The 18038-nt window shown below is 35.9% G+C and overlaps 1 protein-coding gene across 1 annotated transcript in view; it reads right to left on the bottom strand.

Annotated features, from left to right (window-relative positions):
- The window catches only part of CNKSR2 (connector enhancer of kinase suppressor of Ras 2), a 66247-nt gene that overhangs the window by 36641 nt on the left and 11568 nt on the right, over positions 1-18038 (bottom strand). Inside the window, exons 4-6 of the mRNA XM_017862184.1 lie at positions 14593-14719; positions 9399-9499; positions 6675-7221 (exon numbers count right to left, since the gene is read on the bottom strand). Coding sequence (XP_017717673.1) covers positions 6675-7221; positions 9399-9499; positions 14593-14719 — 775 coding nt within the window. The remainder of the gene's footprint in view (positions 1-6674; positions 7222-9398; positions 9500-14592; positions 14720-18038) is intronic.

Here is an 18038-nt window from a genome sequence, read left to right on the forward strand (position 1 = left end):
CTTGGCTCTTTTCATCACAGAGCTTTGGTATAAACTGAAAGTACTGGAAGATCTTCATAAAGAAAGCTGAGCAAAATTCATAAGGCATTAAGGCATTAGGCAAGTAGGCAAGAGAACTTCTGATATTTGAGTTGGGGTGTGTGTGAGGGGGTGTGTTGTGGGGGGCAGTGTATGAGTGTGCATGTACAGCCAATGCCATTTTTTTCTTCTCACATTTCTATTGTTTTTGAAAAGGTCAACTGCTACATTTTCGAGAGTAATAAATTTTGGGACTGGGCTGGGTTCTAAGGTGCTATGTAAATTATTTCACAGGACGGTTGCTTACATTATAAACTAATGCCATATCTAAAAAGTTTTACAGGAACTCTAACTGATAATCAACTAAACCATCCTTCATATCCCTAACTCACATTGAGTTACAAGATAGAGATATATAAGGAAAATAAATTCATGCAAGAATTGATTTTTAAAACCTTAACTTTTGACAGTAACTTTGGAGAGTAAAGAAAAGAGAAGGTGGCTTTGCACTTTCATCACTGTACTATTTATTTTGCAATAAGCAAGTTATTACTTTGGAATTACACAACAAAAATAGGGTAGTTAAAAAATCTCCAAGATATGTTTTATGGTGCAATCTTATTAAATCTTAATCTATCATCTTCTGGTAGTTGGTAACCAACCATAGGAGGTAAATTGTGTATGCTGAGGGACAAAAATGAGGCATTTGTGACCTTCGGCCTACTCTGGCAAGGGTGAGCAAGGTAAAAAGAGGCTGTAGGTTCTCATACAATAAGCTAGAAGGTACTCTATGGAGAAATGAACAATATGCTATTATTGAGCTGAAGAGAAGTGATTTCTTTTTTTTTGATGTGTGAAAATAGTAGCAGACAACAGTGTGGCTGAATCTAATAATCTCTCTTGGTAAGAAAAAATAACATAAATCATAATGTCTTACCTATGCTAGTGAGGGGTTGACATTGTTTTGTGTGAGCTTTAATTCTCTTCTGGCCAAATATTCTGCTGTTGTGACTTGACAGCATCTACAATTCCTTCTTTTGCCATTTACATCTGATGTCATTACTTATTAACACTTTTGAGATTATTTTCCTGGCTGATGCAGGGCTACTGGTTATTTGCCAAAGTACAACTTGCAGTTTCAACACTTTTTACAAACTAATTAAGATGAAGCTAGGTGATGGATAACTAGGAATGTTAGCCAAGCACTGGTAGTGATTTGAGTTTTCCTTTCTTCTACAGGCAGTGGATTTTGGTGGGAAGAACCAAAAGAAAGTTGGAAGATCTGGTTTCTAACTGATTTATGACAATGAACTAGTTATTTCAGATGTCATATTCTTGTGGCCTTCATCTTTGAAATGGCAGTGAAACAGGAGGAAATGGTTTCAATAGTAGATAATGTGACCATAAAAGAGCCATAACGCGAAGAGCAGTAATTCTAGTTATCAGCATCCCAGCTTTGTGGTCTCCAGCATAAAGAGGGTGTGCTGAACACATGCAGTCCTGGCTTTCCCTTCACAAAATACCAAAAATGAGGAATTCTGCAATGTTTTGATTTCTTTTATGTCATATGCTGGATACAATAACTTTAGTTCTATAAATAATAAAATTGAAAGGAAGTTAGTAACAAAAGGGGTTAGCTATTACTCATTCATTCACTCATTCATGCTTTCAATAGTGCCTGGGCTACTATGGGCCATATACTGTTTTAGGTGCTAGGTGTATAAGACAGGAATAAAATCCCCACTCTTCAGAAGCTTACATTCTGGTGGGTAGGGATGGAAAATAAATCTGTGAACAATATTTAATATTATACTCATAGTGATAAAGCTGGAAAAAATATAAAACAGGGTAACCATACAAGAGGATGAATGGTGGTGGCGGGTATCTGGGTCAGACTGGGTTGTCAGGAAAGGGTCTCTGAGGGGAAAATATTTGAAATGAGACCCAAATGACAAGATCTATAAATAAATATTTCAGTACATATATCTGATAAAATTATTGCTATTTGGAATACAAGGTTTCTTTTGAGTTCCCAAATGTCCAAAGTCAAAAAGGAAAGGAGTAGTGAGTGATAAGAATGAGAAATGAGAAACATTTCTATTTTAGCTCCCAGAACACAGCTAATATGTTAGGTTGAAACATACAAAATTGCTAATGTTTCATCATTTTGACCTACAAAAGCAACATTTCATATGGTTCGACTCGATGGCTAGAACTGAACAAAGATAGGACATGTAGTAATCATTACTTAATGAGGTTTGCCAGGCCTAATACACTATTTAAGTATTGTAATTGCCCACTTTGCCTTAATACAAATCTACATAAAATCTATATAATTATATAAATCTATAAATAAAACAAATATAAAATCTATATAACATTTACTGGACAGAATTATAATGTGTCATATATGGATCTAAGGTGCTTTCTGATATCACTTCATTGAATACTCATGCAACCTCAAAAGCTGGGTATTATTACCATATGATTTGAAAATGAAGACACTGAGGTCTCGAGGTGTTAAATAACTTGATCAATCATACCAGTTGTAAGTGGGACAGTGACAAAGCTGGGATTACAGGCATGAGTCACCAAACTCAGTCTAGATTTTTAAAAATAACCTTAAAATATATTTCTCAGCAGATCTCATTTTGAAAGTGTCAATAATATTTCAGCCTGATAATCTAATGTGTACAGTGGCTCCAAGGTAATAGATTTTATTCCCCCTTAAAAGACCTAGGTTTTGCTTTAGATTTCTAAGACCAAGCTACATATATGTGTAAATTAAGTGAGAATACTGGTAGGTGATCTTGAAGACAATGATAAAGGACATTATGACTTCACTGAGTAAATGAAGGCACCAAGAATGTGTGTCCAGGAGAGTTCCCTTATAATTGCTTAGGGGAAAATCAGCAGGATTAAGGGATAATGTTTTTCAAAACCTCATCTGAATTGGCTAGTACATACAGCAAAGGAAAGCGAGATTTTCTAAGCTGACTTCAAGCTGTATTAACCAAAATAGCATTTTAATGTTATGGCAGATTATTTCTGAATGAAATATATCTTCATATTTTGTCCCATACTTTCATAATTTATATTCCTTTAAAGTTGCATAGAATGACATAATTTATAATTTAATTTAGCTGATGTCTTATAAGGTCCATACCTAGTAAGGTTTGAAACTGCTAATTGGGATAACAGGAAATTACTTGTCTTTTCTCAAATGTCAGTGAAATGGGTCAAGATAATTAATATGCAAGCTGACTTTTCAGTCAAAGGAAAACAAGACAGGTCTCATCTGTGTAGTTTTAGTACCATCCATTTCAGACTAAAATGAGTTCAGCCTAAGAAAATCACAGTATGACTCAGTTAAAAAATTGAATTTCAAAATAAGGCAAAAGGTAGTTCAGCCATGAGAACACAGATTGAAGTCTGTTCTAAGGAAGGCTAAATATACTTATAAGCAGGGCCAAATTCCATATCCATAAGGAAAATGAAAAACAGTTAAGGCATGGATTTAGGTATATCTTGCTTCTTAGATTGCTCTGTAAGCTCATAAGCACTATATAACATATATTGTGATACAAGGTAAGATAAAATATAAATGATAAGAAACAGGACATAATTCTTCACCCTTAAAGCATATGACAGACTATATTTTCATGTTTTCTTCCATTATTTCTCTTGGCCACTTGCCTGATACTTCCTATTTTAATTTCTTGGCAAACTGAGAAAATGTTTGGAACTACACATTAAACTGATAATTTTGTAGTCATCAAGTTCTGTACTTGATTACTACAAATTCACTTCAGGAGGTCAAACTGAATCCTGACCTGGAGCAGCACAGTTAGTAACACACTGCCATTGGATTTTGATTTTTACAAGCACAGGTTGCCTGCTGAACTGGGTGGCAGCACAGTGAGCACTCTGTGTTGGAGGACATGTACGGGAGGCTAAGGCTAATGTAATGGCCACAGCTTCGTTCCCATGTATAATTTTTGCTCTGCTGACATAACACCAAACAGCTTGATTTGAACAAGCAGCCTGAGAACTTACTCCTAATGGTCAATCCAGGGAAGCCATAAATATGACATCCCATAACTAGACCTTAAAGATTCTTTTGAAAACACTGGTTTTTAAAGCTGATGTTTCCTGAATAAGGTGTTCATCAAATTGCCTACTCCTAAATATTAGAAATAGCAATGCGGAAAACCATCATTAGAACAAACATACATTTCATTGAATAATAAGCATCTTCCAGGAAAGCATGAATGCACTACTCTGTTATGAACAGTCTGAAGTACGTGGAGAAATCAAGTGGCAAGATTTATGGAAAAAATACCCAGAAAGAAATGGGGCCTGAAAGATAGTGCAAGGCCACTTTCAGTGAAGCAGATCTGACTGAAATAGCAAGAAACGTACCACAATATTGTACTGTAAAGACAAAAAGTACAATACCAAATTTACTGACACACTTACTAGGTCTGTTCTGTCTTATAACAATTATTCTACAGAGAGCCCACTGAAAAAGATGGAAAGCACTGAATAACTACCCACTTAACTCATCTGAAATGTAAAGAAAAAACCCAACCAACTTAGGAGTGCATCTATTTGGCTAAAAAATCCAATCTACTGAACAACAAAAAAGAGACTCTAGAAGAAAAAATTGAACGTTATCTAACTAGAGGTGCTCTGTGGACTACTGGAAACTTGAAGAATGAGCAAGCATGGTGCCATATTTTCCCTTCATGTCTTAGGACACGCTTGCTTCTTTCTAGTCTTCCCTTATTCAATGACCAGGATGAACTCTTAAGTGCCTAACTTCTTCAAAACAAGACAACATTAGTGACTTAACCTGTAGGAATGATGAAATGTTTTCTGAACAGAATTCTCTATTTCAGAGGGCTGTGCCTAATTTCAACACAGTTTATCTTAAAATAGCTGAGATAAAGTGTTTTCTCCAATATGTTTGTAAAAGAATAAATAAACCTCACATACTTAGTCACAGCAGTTGTGTAGTACCTGAATGACAGTTGAAATGAAGTTTCTAACTCATCTTTAAATTTCAGAAGACAATTTATTAATTTTAGTAATCTTTAAAATATTAAACATTACTATTATGCTTGCCAGAACTCCTACAGAGGACTAACATGGCTCCTAAATATTTCTTCCATAAGAGTCTTCCATAAACTCTGATAGATGTGAATGTTGAAAGGGCTTGACAAGTAATGAATGGTAATTACTTTTCCTGTACTAACAACATACCTTTTATAATGTTTCTCATGGAGATTGCAGCTAAAATATACTTCACATGGAAACTGCCCCAGCATATGAATTTTATTACAAGCAATTCTTATATTTTGTTGGTAGATAATATTAAATAGTGCAATGAAGATCCATACCATAAAGGGAGGTCCACTGTATTTTCTTGTCAATCATTTCCAAAGAGACTATCATTTTAAATGAGCCACGCTTGACACTGACATGGGGCTCTTGACCTGTTGGTAATCTGTGAACTTTGAGATACTTTTCCAGTTGTGATGAAGAACTTACACTAATATATCCTGTAATCAAAGTCCCATATATTTGTAAAATGGTCTGAGGGCTACATTCTGCTTTCATCTTTTAAAAAGAGAAGTCTATTGCCCTAGGGGTACCAAACAAGTAACTGTGATTTCATCACCATTTGCTCAAGTTATCTGCATTAATTGACCGAGACTACATTTTGAATAAAGAGATGTGAACAGTTTTATACTATTTCTTCTATATATTTTGTTTTGGGCATTTTATGTTCAAGACTTATAGCCAAACCTAGATTTTCTTTCTTACTAAAATAACTGAGTTGTAGCCTTTCCCTTAAACCAGCCTGGGTTTCTGGACTGATGTGTCACGTTAGTATTAAACAGAGGCTTGGCATGGCATGTTGAATGAAGAACTTAATAACTAGTAAAGATATTCTTAATGTCAACAAGACAGAGGGTTACTTCATTGACTTGTCTTTTAAGAGTTGATTCACATAAATTGAGCTTTATAATCAACATACATACCAAGAAAGTAGATGGATGCTTTTGGAAAATTGGTTTCTAGAATCAAGTTCAGCTCTTTGGAGTTGAAAGAAATGCTATGTGAAATCTCTCCTTGGAAAACTATCTTTTGGATTTTCCTTTAAATCTTCTGACAATAAAAAGGAAAGATAAATATGTATATGTATAGATGTGAGTGGGTGTGTGTGTATATTCATTTGTTCAACCAAGGCTCTGCTAACAACCTGTTTGAAACATTTATAGTTTCTTAACCCAACTCAGGGGGCAACCACTGTGGGCCAATGAGATGGTGCATGCTAGTGAGAATAAAGTGGATAACAGAAGGAAGGAAAAAAAACCACCATTAACCTTAAAAGGCAAATGGCTTAGTTGGAGAAAAAAATTATTTGCTCCAGCTGTGGGTATCTTGGGATATAAGCTTCATTACTCATCATGTTTTCCCAAGTTACTGAAGTTCTGAAAGTAGGTCACCAAGGGAGACCTAACTTACTATATAGCAATACTATTATTTTAAGAAAAAAGGGAAGCAAGATTCTATTTTCTTCAAATAAGAAGTTTGAAAAGGTTAGGACTTTGTGTACACAGGCTAAGAATCTCCAGAAACATACTTACTTTTTTCTCCTATGTTTTCCCCTGCTGCCTCCCCTTCCTCCTCCTCCTCCTCCTCCTCTTCCTCCACCTCTGGGGGTTGCACGTCATCCTGTGGGTCACAGGCACTAACTGGAGCATTCAGACAGCAATGGTTGAACCCGCTATCTCGAGGCAGAGTAAAACTTCGAGGCTTGCCCCCATTTCCATTTAGCACTTGCATCCTCTCACTCTCAGCTAAGGGGTACGGCCCATAGTGATCCTGCAGGTGGCATTTCTGAGTTGGCAGGGTAGACTGCCGTCTGTGCTCTGGGGAGATGGCTGCAGAGTCAGAGAAGACAGAATCCTCCAGGGGCAGAGTCTGAAGATAGTGTAAGCCTGAACTTGTCAGTGGCGTCTCAATTAAATCCTGCCAGGAGCGGCGCTGACTGGCTGTCTTGCGAATGGGAGACACTGCACTGCTTCCAGTTACTTCCTGGCGAAACTCCTCATGAGAAGACTGAGACTGAGAAGTCTCCGTGGAGGAAAGTCGGCTATGTTTTGCTTCCACATAAGGACTGGCGCAACTCATCTGTAGAAAGGAGCCCCTAATTAGTCTCTACCAAAATAACAGACCACTTCTATTCCAAGGAACACATTCGGTTTCCACCAGGTAATATTTAAGTAGATGAACTCTTACGTAGTCAAGTTAATGACTAGGCAAGTTTGTAGACATCTCAAAGTTAGGCCCCAGCTTACATTTTAAGAGACAGAGACATGGATGTATTGAAATGCTGCTATACCAAGCTCTCATGAAAAATCTGACATATTAATGCAAAATTTTACAACAATGAAAGTATAAGAGTTAGTGCTTACATAAGAAAATTCAGCAACTACAAAAATTCCAAAGTTTAAAAACTCTACACATTTTGAGATCTTGAAGAAGTATTGTCCCTGGATTCATATTCCTGATTTCATGTAGCTTGGGGTTGGGGACAAGGAGAGAGTCTTTTGGATATGAGAATAGGTCGCCTATAAACCGACAGAACCCTTCCTTTTCTTCATAGGAGAATGTCTGCTCCTATGGGTGCCAGAGAAAAGCTGTCTGATGGTCTTACTTTCTATGGGGTTAAAAATGTTAGGCAGGATGAGATTATACCTTGCTGGGGATTACCATTAGCCTTGAGCATAGATGCTGCAGGGCACATAAATATAAAAGAAAAATGGAATATTTTTATCCCTGGAATTTAAAGTTTGGGACTATATGTTATAGCACAAAACATAACCAGAAAAAGGACTAGCATCAAGTGAACACTGTAAAATAGTTGCAGGCACCTCTACTGCCACAAGCCTTACTCTAGCTCTGGGGACTAATAACACACCAGCCCAGGCCGAGCCTGATTTGTTAAATGTGATCATCACAAACAGGGCTGAGGTGGCAGCCAGGACATGCCTGACTGAGGTGAAGCTGCATACCACCCCTCCTGGTAAAGGAGGAGAAGTTACTTGGCATCCTCTGCGGGCAGTCAGTTACCTTCCCACATGTTAATAATAATATGAATAGTTTTCTTCTTGAAATTCACAAATTGCCATGTTTAAGCAGCTGTTCAGTGAAGATGCTGTTTCCTATTCTTCTTCTTTTATAGATATTTAAAAGAAATTATCCAGATCCTGATGTTTTAGAAAAAGAGAGAAAATATGAATTATCCCCCTGGAGTAGTACTGAGATGGAATTAGGTTGGCTGTTGTCACCTAAATCCAGCTTCTATTTCCTATGTGGAAGACTTAGTCCCAAGATAGGCAGAATTGATTCTTATGGTAATGTGACCATGGAATATTATTATTTTGAGACACAGTCTCACTCTGTCACCCAGGCTGGAGTGCAGTGGTGTGATCTCAGATCACTGCAACTTCCACCTCCCAAGTTCAAGCGATTCTTGTGCCTTAGCTTCCTGAGTAGCTGGGATTACAGGCGCCCGCCACCACACCTGGCTAATTTTTATATTTTTAGTAGAGACAGGGTTTCACCATGTTGGCCAGGCTGCTCTCGAACTCCTGAGCTCAGGTGATCTGCCCGCCTTGGCCTCCCAAAGCGCTGGGATTAGAGGCATGAGCTACCATGCCCGGCCTGACCATGGAATATTATTGTCTAAACCGGAACACTACTGAGATACTCTTGGTAATTCTGATGGGAAAGGGACATAAAGTGGGATAGTCCCAAGTAAACCAGCTGTTTATCCTATTAAAAGATCAAAGTACAGTCTATACACAGAGTAATTTACAGAGAATTGTCTGACACGCCATACGAACATATACATTAAACCAGGTCCCATGGCTGCTGAGAAAGCTACATGCAAAAATATCTTCAATATAGTTATAATATTAATTTTTATGAGTTCATTCTAAAGGACATAGGAATAAACTTTATTAGTGTGGAATAAATAAGGTCATTTTATATATCTTTTTTCTAAGAAAACTTTTTTGTTGTTGATTATCTCCACAAAGGCTACCTTAACACAAACAGTATATTTTGTTAATAAAAGTGGTGACATACTTATTCTGCCTGGAATCTGTAGTGACTGTTTTTCCTGGTTAAATATTCTTTGTATACTTAAAAAAATTTGCTTATTGATTTTAGACTCCCAGTTTTCTTTTCCCCTGAGAAACCTGAAGTTTGATATGCAATCTACTGCATATGTTTTTAACATACAAAAGGATGTTTCAGGTCAAAGAATCTGGTGATAAGTAATGTTCTTGTTGCTAACTTACCGAGGGAGGTCGTGGGTATGTATCATATGGGGGTGGGGGGCTATCCTGTTTTGGTGTTGATGGAGTATCTGCTTCTTCCTTGTCACTCTCACTCCAGTAATCTGAAAATTCACAGACATGGATACGTCAACATTCTACTAAATGCTTCTAGTCATATTTTCACAAACATAAACTACCCTTTAAAAAAAGGAAATTTAAATTCGGTTCCGACATTATGTTCCCCAGCACTACCTTACCCTTGGCCTACTAACTTTTATTTTCAGTTGAGTTTTGAGGAGAAAGTAAGTGTACAATCACCTAATTCTAACTTCCTTTTAAAGCAAGCAGTTACATGCAGCCATAATTTTAGAAAGTTAAGAAAAACGTATTGCATGAGCCCAATCAGGTTTAGGGTACCTTAGATTTCAGATCCAATTATTCTGAAGCTTTAATTAATGAATGATACCACATGATGCCTCTTAAAGGTATATAATTTTATCTTAAAGGTACCCAAATAAAAGCAATATATACATTGCTGTAGATCTCTACAGATATAAACAGCTCTAAAAATAATGCTCTCAATTCTCTTCTCTGGCTTCAGTTCACTGATTATCTAACAATCACTGTTTCCAGACTCATGCTGATATGAATCTCTATGACACCATACTCCCACCTCTCCTTGGAAACACATGGCACATTCTGATTCTTGCCAAATGCAAAAGGGCAAATCTGCTGATGTGGGCTGCAAGTTCCAAACTTCCAGAACTACTTAAAAGGGTAGCAAATGTAAGCAGCTAGACAAAGTGACTTGGCAGACCTCAGGCAAGAGGGAGGGGAAAGAACTCTGAGAGATAAGTTCAAATTACTAGAGTAAGTCAAATGCAGCAAAAGGGGGCCAATAATTGGAATCTGTTCCAGTAATATCCCATCCACCTTGTAACTGCTGGTTTTATTCTTTATATGATTTACAAGAAAAAAACCTGAAGTATTATCCATCAGTTTCAGATGATAAGAAAAAACATATTACAACAAAAGTCTCCTTATTCTTATGAAAATTTAAATCACAAAAGAATCATCACAAGGCTTAACTAATATTCACACTTAGGTGAACAATCATGGCACGTGTATTTACAGGAACTCCTCTCCACCCATGAATTCCCATACTGTAATATTTTTATACGGTTTCCCTGCAGTGCTGATTAATATTAATGATAATCATAGTAAATATACATTAAGAAATTACTATATATCAAATAGAAAGTAATAGATCTGGGATTTGAACTAAGAAACTGCCTTACCCTAAAGCTCTGGAGACTAAGTTGCTGGGACTCTTTTGTAAAGTATAGCAGAAGAGTTTGATGTGTATATTGATGAACATTTTATCCCCCATCTCCTCCTGCTATATACCTCTGGCTACTGTGAACATAAATTCTTCAGCAAAGGAAGTTGGAAATAAAATACATTCTCAATTATATTCAGGCCTCAAAATACAAAGACTCTGAAAATTCTATTGCTGCTTTAGTTATTCCCTTTGAGTAAAAGATAAGCAAAGGCTAGTTAATCTTAATTTGATATCTATTTTTTTCCATTGGTTCATGCCAGTGATAGCCAGTATACCAAGTGTTCCCTCAAATATGAATTGGCACAGTTGCCCAGAAATGGACCCAGCAAATGATGGTGGAAAAACACATGAACTATATAGTCAGACAGATGTAGCTTCGACTCTTAGTAGCTAGACCACTTACCATCTTGGTGTTCTTGTGGTGGTTATTTAACCTCTCTGAGTCTGTTTTGTTATCTGTAAAAGGGGTCTAATAATAACTGCCTTTCAGAGTTGTGTGTGTGTGGGCACTAAATAAGGTAACATATATTCAAGTGCCTTGCATCTTGATAACACTCAATAAATATTAGAACTGCTTATCTTCTTGGGTGTATTTGTAGTAGCATGACAGGACAGTGTGACTCAGATCCCATAAGCGATAAATGCCTGGTGTTCTTCTTCTTAGACATACAGTTTTTCTTGTAGCAAGGCCCAGCAATGAAAAGTAAAATCTGGAGTCCTGGGGCCTGGGTTGGGTAGTTTTGTGAGAGCTTGAAATACTACTGGGAAATCACTCTGTAGGTAAATGGAATAAACAAACCCACCCCTGCCAAGGAAAGATCACCCTGCCGGTATTCTTCCCACTATTTTTAGGAACTGTGGCACCTGTGCAGAGTACCTCCTTGATGTTTGCACTGATATCTTCAAGGCGTTAATACCTCAAGTGGTCCTTATTAGCACACTAAGGAGATGATCACGATTTTATCAAGGGTTCCATAGCTGTCACTACAAGTGACAGATTTTGGAAGGCTCCTTCTCTACTTTTTCCTTCTAGTTAAATTAGGAAGAATTTTAGTCCCACTATTTGATGGAATTCTTGGTTTACTGAAAAGCATCATCAATCCAAAGTTTTCTTGGGTTGCCTAAGAAAAGGCTGAAATACTACTTTGCAAATTATTTTTTTTCTTACACTAAGCTGTGTGTCTTTGAGAAAGCAATGTCAGAGAAGAGGCTACATAGAAATTTTAGTTAGGCTCTTTTGGGTTTGAGTGGAAAATTAGAGACACACTGTTGCTTAGAGGACGAAAACTAGTCTGATTTTTATTCTAATGGCAAATTAATTTATTTTTCTTAGGTGTCTATATAGCACAAATTAAATGGATACTTTTAATGTCTCTTTCAATAATACACGATTTTATAAGCACTCATGAAAAAGCAGTGTAATCACTAGAAGAGGAAAACTTCTACTTTATTTTCTCATGTTGACACAAAAGGATGATTTGAAAAAAAAAGACTTTTTCATTTAGAACTGTCAAAGAAATACAATGTATTTCATTCATTTTTGTGTGTGATTAAGGCTTTAAAAAGACCTTATGTGTGACTGAAAATAATGTCATGAATGTCTTTCTTGAAGCTGGAAAAAATACAAAAATGATCAGTAGACAATTAGCCAAATTATTATCTTGGCGGCTGAATTTAGTGTAATTCTGTTTTCTCTAAGTACAACAATGGATGTTGAAAGAGAACCCCACATCTTTTATACTTCTATAATCAAAGACAGCAGTTCACTAAATTTTTATTTAAGTCAATGAAAGAGTCACTTCTAAGCTGTACTGGCTATTTAGATGGAAACAGTACCTGGCAGCTATGTCCTTGCATCTTGGAGAAATATTCCCAGTCCTCAAACCGCTGTATTTTGTATTAAGCTTATCTTCACTACTTAGAATGGTACTCAGAAGATATAACTCTACTCAAATAACTCTACAGAAGTGTGAAGTAGATAAGTGCATCTAGTAGTTTTCTACATGGAATACCATGCAACCTAATCATTCAGGAGGTAAGAAGTCTAATATGTTTCTGACCTATGCTAAAGTGACTGAGGAACACGCACTCTATGTGGAAATCAAAATTATTTCAGAGATACTGGTTGTATTGCATTAGCAAGATTCTTGTTGCATTAAATTGTAACTACTAGCTTCTGCCTATGATTTTCTACTCACATGATAGACCAATACATCATGAATCCACAGACTAAATACTTTTTGGAACCTGCATGTCCAATATAACTATATAACTTACCAGTTATTTCATCCATCATAAAATTTGGCTATATAATACCAAGTACAAAGGAAATTCACTAAAATCAAGATGAAGCTCAGGTTCATAGTAATGCCAAGTAATAAAATACAGAAGTTAAGCCTAAGAACCAAGCTCCCTTATATTTATGCAAATTGAGTCAAAGATTCATTTTCCTATCAGTACATTGCCCACACAATGTCTTTAACAAATCAGAAAAAAATCTATAAACACTTTTAGAGAACTGTTTTATTCCTTTTAAAGAAATTTGAAAAGGAAGACTAATTTCTTTTCAGTACTCTTACCATAAATTTAGGCCTATGCAATATATAGTCTCTACTACATGGCCTGCAAAGCCCAAAATATTATTAGGTTATTTACAGAAAAAGTTTACTAATCTGTGCTTAAACATTTGCTGACATACTGGTTTTGGGATCTGGCTGTCTTCTTTACATCTTTAAAAACTTTAGTTTTTAGGTGTTTTTTTAAAAAAGAGTTGGCTGAAGGCCGGGCACGATGGCTTATGCCTGTAATCCCAGCACTTTGGGAGATGGGCGAATCGCTTGAGTCCAGGGGTTCGGGACCAGCATGGGCAACATGGCAAAATTCCCTCTCTACAAAAATCAAGAAGCAAAAACAAAAACAAAAATTAGCCAGCTGTGGTGGTGCATGCCTGTGGTCCCGGCTACTTAGGAGGCTGAGGTGGAAGGATCGTTGAGCCTGGGAGGTCGAGGCTGCAGTGAGCCAAGATCAAGATCACACTACTGCACTTCAGCCTGGGCATTGGAGTGAGACCCCATTTCAAACAAAAAACAAAAAAACAAAAAAACACCTGGTTGAGATTTTACTCTAAGTATAAAAGGAAACAGAAGGCTTTTAGAATCTCCACATCAATAAACTGGCTATGCCCACTGAAGACACAACTACGAATAGGTTTGTGTTTATAAGTGTGTCAGTCTATGGATTCTTTTAACAGATAATTTCAAAAACCTATTTATGTTTCCAAAGGATGTACAATAAACACCCTTTGGGAAATGTGAAGCCACCTAAGAACAATGACCACAGCTTTTGTTCTTAAGATTTCAATTCTGCACCATAACACTGTGTTTCATAAATGTGAGGTCAGTACCAAGGCAAATTCCATAGGATCACAGAGTTAGTAACAGAGCTGAAGAACATAACCAAATGAGAAAATTTATGAAAGAAAAGATCATTCATCTCATTTATTTGCATAAAAGGCCACTTAAATGTCTATAAAACCGCTAAATAGTAAAAATTGCTCACTGCTAAGGATCTGGACTTGGTTCAATCATAAGACCTATTATAGACTTTTTCCATTTTTAAGATTTTGTTTCTTCATAGGAACGAGATGGGAGGAGGGGGTAACAAATAGGAGAGAACTCCACATTAGCTGCTCCAAAAATTTGAGCATTCAGTTCCTATCTATACAAGTTGTTAAACCTCACTTAAGTACCTAGAAGAGAAATAAACAAAAATTGACATATGTATTTTCTCTCAAGTGATAGCAATGAATTTCTGTATAGGATAACTGCAGGAAAAAAAGTATAACATAATTATTTTTAAAAAGTATTCCTTTACCTTGTTCCTGCTTAATCCTCTCTCTTTCTGCATATCCTGCTGTCAGCATATTAATTCTGTTAAGCCACCTGAAAAAACAAATATTAAAATAAATAACATTGTAACCTAATTTCTTATATTTTAATTCCTAGAAACATTTATTTAAAAATGTCTAAGAATATATGGAATAATCCTACATATAAGATGTGTTCTTTGCTACTATTGATACATAGAATCTTTAATGAGATACAATTTGCTATAGTACAAATTGCTCCCACACCAAAGATTCTACTTCAATAGAAAAGTCTTGGGCAAAGCTGTTAATATCTGTAACATAAAGGGTTTGGAGATGACCAAAGCCATATTAATTCTATTGTTCCAAATGTAGAAGTACTCCAAATATTCCTGCTGTTCTGTTTCTTCAGAACAAATGCTCCTTTAGAGATATTTAAACATTATCAGGTTCAATTTATCCTGATGAGAAGGAAAGAAGTTATGAACCTTGCTTGTCAAAATAATAGTTTTATTGTGAAATCATAGTTTTGATTAAGCTTATTTAACAATCTAACAGGAAACACATCTTGGGAGTACTTCAGACACTTGTCTCTAAATACAAGAGAATGGGGTTTTCCAAAGACACAATGAACTTACACAATTTTAATATCTGTTTAGATCTTGAAAATGTATTTTCATGAGCAAGAGTAATTTAAAAATAAATCTCAGCTCTTTGCTCTTTCTGTAGTGTTGCTGTTGCCAATGTAGGGACTGCCTAAAGCAAAGCAGTTTTAACATCTTTCTTTTGTCCCACCAGGGCTCTCCTTATGCTCATTATTTCAACTATTTACACTATCAGATTATCTAATCACAAGTCTTTAAACAACATGAAAATTTCCCTTTGGTCAATCCTGAGCCATAACCCATACACCTTCCCAAATCAGAAATTGAGGAAAAACCTGCATTTCAAGCTATCTTGAATATGTCCAGAATCACTAGTATGGTTAATGTCATTAAGTTGTGGAATAATCTGATCTAGATATATTTTTAAGAAAAATTTGTGTTTGAGAACTTTTTCTCCTAAGACCTTTATCTTCCCTGTCAAGTGGAAGATCACATTCTTTGAAGTGACTCATATTTCATCATTTATGCCAAATGGTGTTAACTGTGCATCAGATACTTAGAATATCTTGAAAAGTGGGGAAAGTCGTGTCTCTAATAGACAAAATCACATCTATGGAAACTTAAGCTTTAATTGTAAGAATAGGTCAATTAAAACCTAATTTTATTTTAGCAAAACCTACAATGTAATTATCACCTCAGGTACATTTGGGAAGTGAAGAAAGGACCAGAGTAGAACTGGAATAAAATAAAGATTATCAAATGAATTCAGTAGCATGACATTCAGACACACACATGCATCCAGAAAATTATAAACTATAAATCAAGAAGTAAACTTCATGACAATGTTTTAAAAATGACTCTAATCATTAGTAAAAGTTCAGAGTTAAAATTCAGTCTGAGTTGATTTGCAGTGAAAAAGGGGTTAAATTTGTACTACAAGGCATATCTTACCACTCTTGGGAAAGACTGGCCTGGTGCTTTTGGGTGAAAATGATAATACCACTAAAGAAAAATTTATCATTGAATTGTAATCCAGTGCCTTGTATTTAGTACTTTAAAAAATATCACTGAAGGCCAGGCGCAGTGGCTCACGCCTATAATCCCAGCACTTTGAGAGGCCGAGGTAGGTGGATCACCTGAGGTCAGGAGTTTGAGACCAGCCTCATCAACATGGTGAAACCCTGTCTCTACTAAATACAAAAAATTAGCCAGGCATTGTGGCGTGCACCTGTAATCCCAGCTATTTGGGAGGCTGAAGCAGGAGAATTGCTTAAACCTGGGAGGTGGAGGTTGCAGTGAGCCGAGATCGTGCCATTGCACTCCAGCCTGGGTGACAGAGCAAGACTCCATCACACATACACACATACAAAACAAACAAACAAACAAAAAAACACTGAAATTTCATTTTATCAGAAATGTAAAGAACAATGAGGTCCTTACGAAATAAATCAGGAAACAAAAAAGGGGCTTGCTCAATTTTCCCTTCAACAGCATTTATTAAGTGTCTGCTATGTGCCGAACAATAAGCTATGTTTTAGGGATACATAAATAAATAAGACAAAATTTCTGCCTTCAATTAACTCTAGATTTACTAAGTTTCATAACACAATTGAAAGAAGAAAAATTTTGCTCACTGAAGAAAAATTGTTTAGAAAGTGTGTGGATATACTCAGGCCACTGTGTAGAGCCACAAGAGGCTGAATACAACACAATTGTTGGTGCTATCTTGGATAAACTTATCCTTTAGGCTTCAACTAGAAGATACTTACTGATTTGCTTGTTACAGTTATGATTTGGTATTTTAGGTTATTATGAAAGCAGACACATATGCATCAACTGATTCAAGCAATATTTATTAAGAGGCTATATGTGCCAGGTACCTGGGATACAGAGATAAAACAAAGTGCCTGCCTTCATGATTTCTATATCTTAGTGAGGGCAAAAAACAATAAACAGGGATACAAATAAACATATGTGAAATAGTAGCAAATGCTATTTAAAAACAGACAAGCAAGCAAGTTAGCAAATTAGAATGTCAAAGATGCTGCGGATGAGGGAAGGCTATTATAGGTAAGAAGGTCAGAGACACAATATTGAATTTAGAATCTATTCAATATATTTATGAGGAAGTTATTTAATAGCAGGTCTAAATTCAGTCAGTACCTTACCATATCACAAATGCTTTAAAATAGGAAAATATAGGTAAGGGGATATTGAACCTATAGCAAACATGCAAAGGAGATATTCACAACTGACAAAGAATAATGTGTTTAGAGGGAAATAAGAGAAAGAACCATGGGAGAAATGTATAAATAATAATTATCAAATAGGAATTGGTGGGTCATCACAATTACAAGAACATATGTACTGACATGGTAAGGAATATATAGGCCAAACAAATTCAGTAAATAAGTCTTCAGAATCCTTGAGTAATATGATGTTTTGTTTTATCCCCATAGATTTTACACAGACCAGAAAAAAATCGGTTTTAATGTTTCAGTGCTTATTTCTGATGAAACGGATGAATAGTACTGGGGTGTCTAAAAGTGTTTTTGCAAATTACCTCACAATCAAACTTCCTGCTTCTCAAAATAGAAGGTGATATTTTAATATTCTATGTGTATGTATACACATATATATACATATTTATTGTGTATATATATGTGCATGATTTTACAGAAGAAAATTAAATGTAAGGATAACTTTTTAACACCAATTACTAGGTCCTGTCACCACCAGCATTACATTTGTTTTTTTTTAAATGAGGAACAGAAAAGTATATTTCTCTGAAACATGGTGTATTTACATAAGAAGTAGGTATGATATTAAAAAATGAAATAATCATATAA

The sequence above is a fragment of the Rhinopithecus bieti genome, unplaced genomic scaffold (assembly GCF_001698545.2).
Source record: "Rhinopithecus bieti isolate Rb0 unplaced genomic scaffold, ASM169854v2 scaffold_64250, whole genome shotgun sequence".
Taxonomy (NCBI): Eukaryota; Metazoa; Chordata; class Mammalia; order Primates; family Cercopithecidae; genus Rhinopithecus; species Rhinopithecus bieti.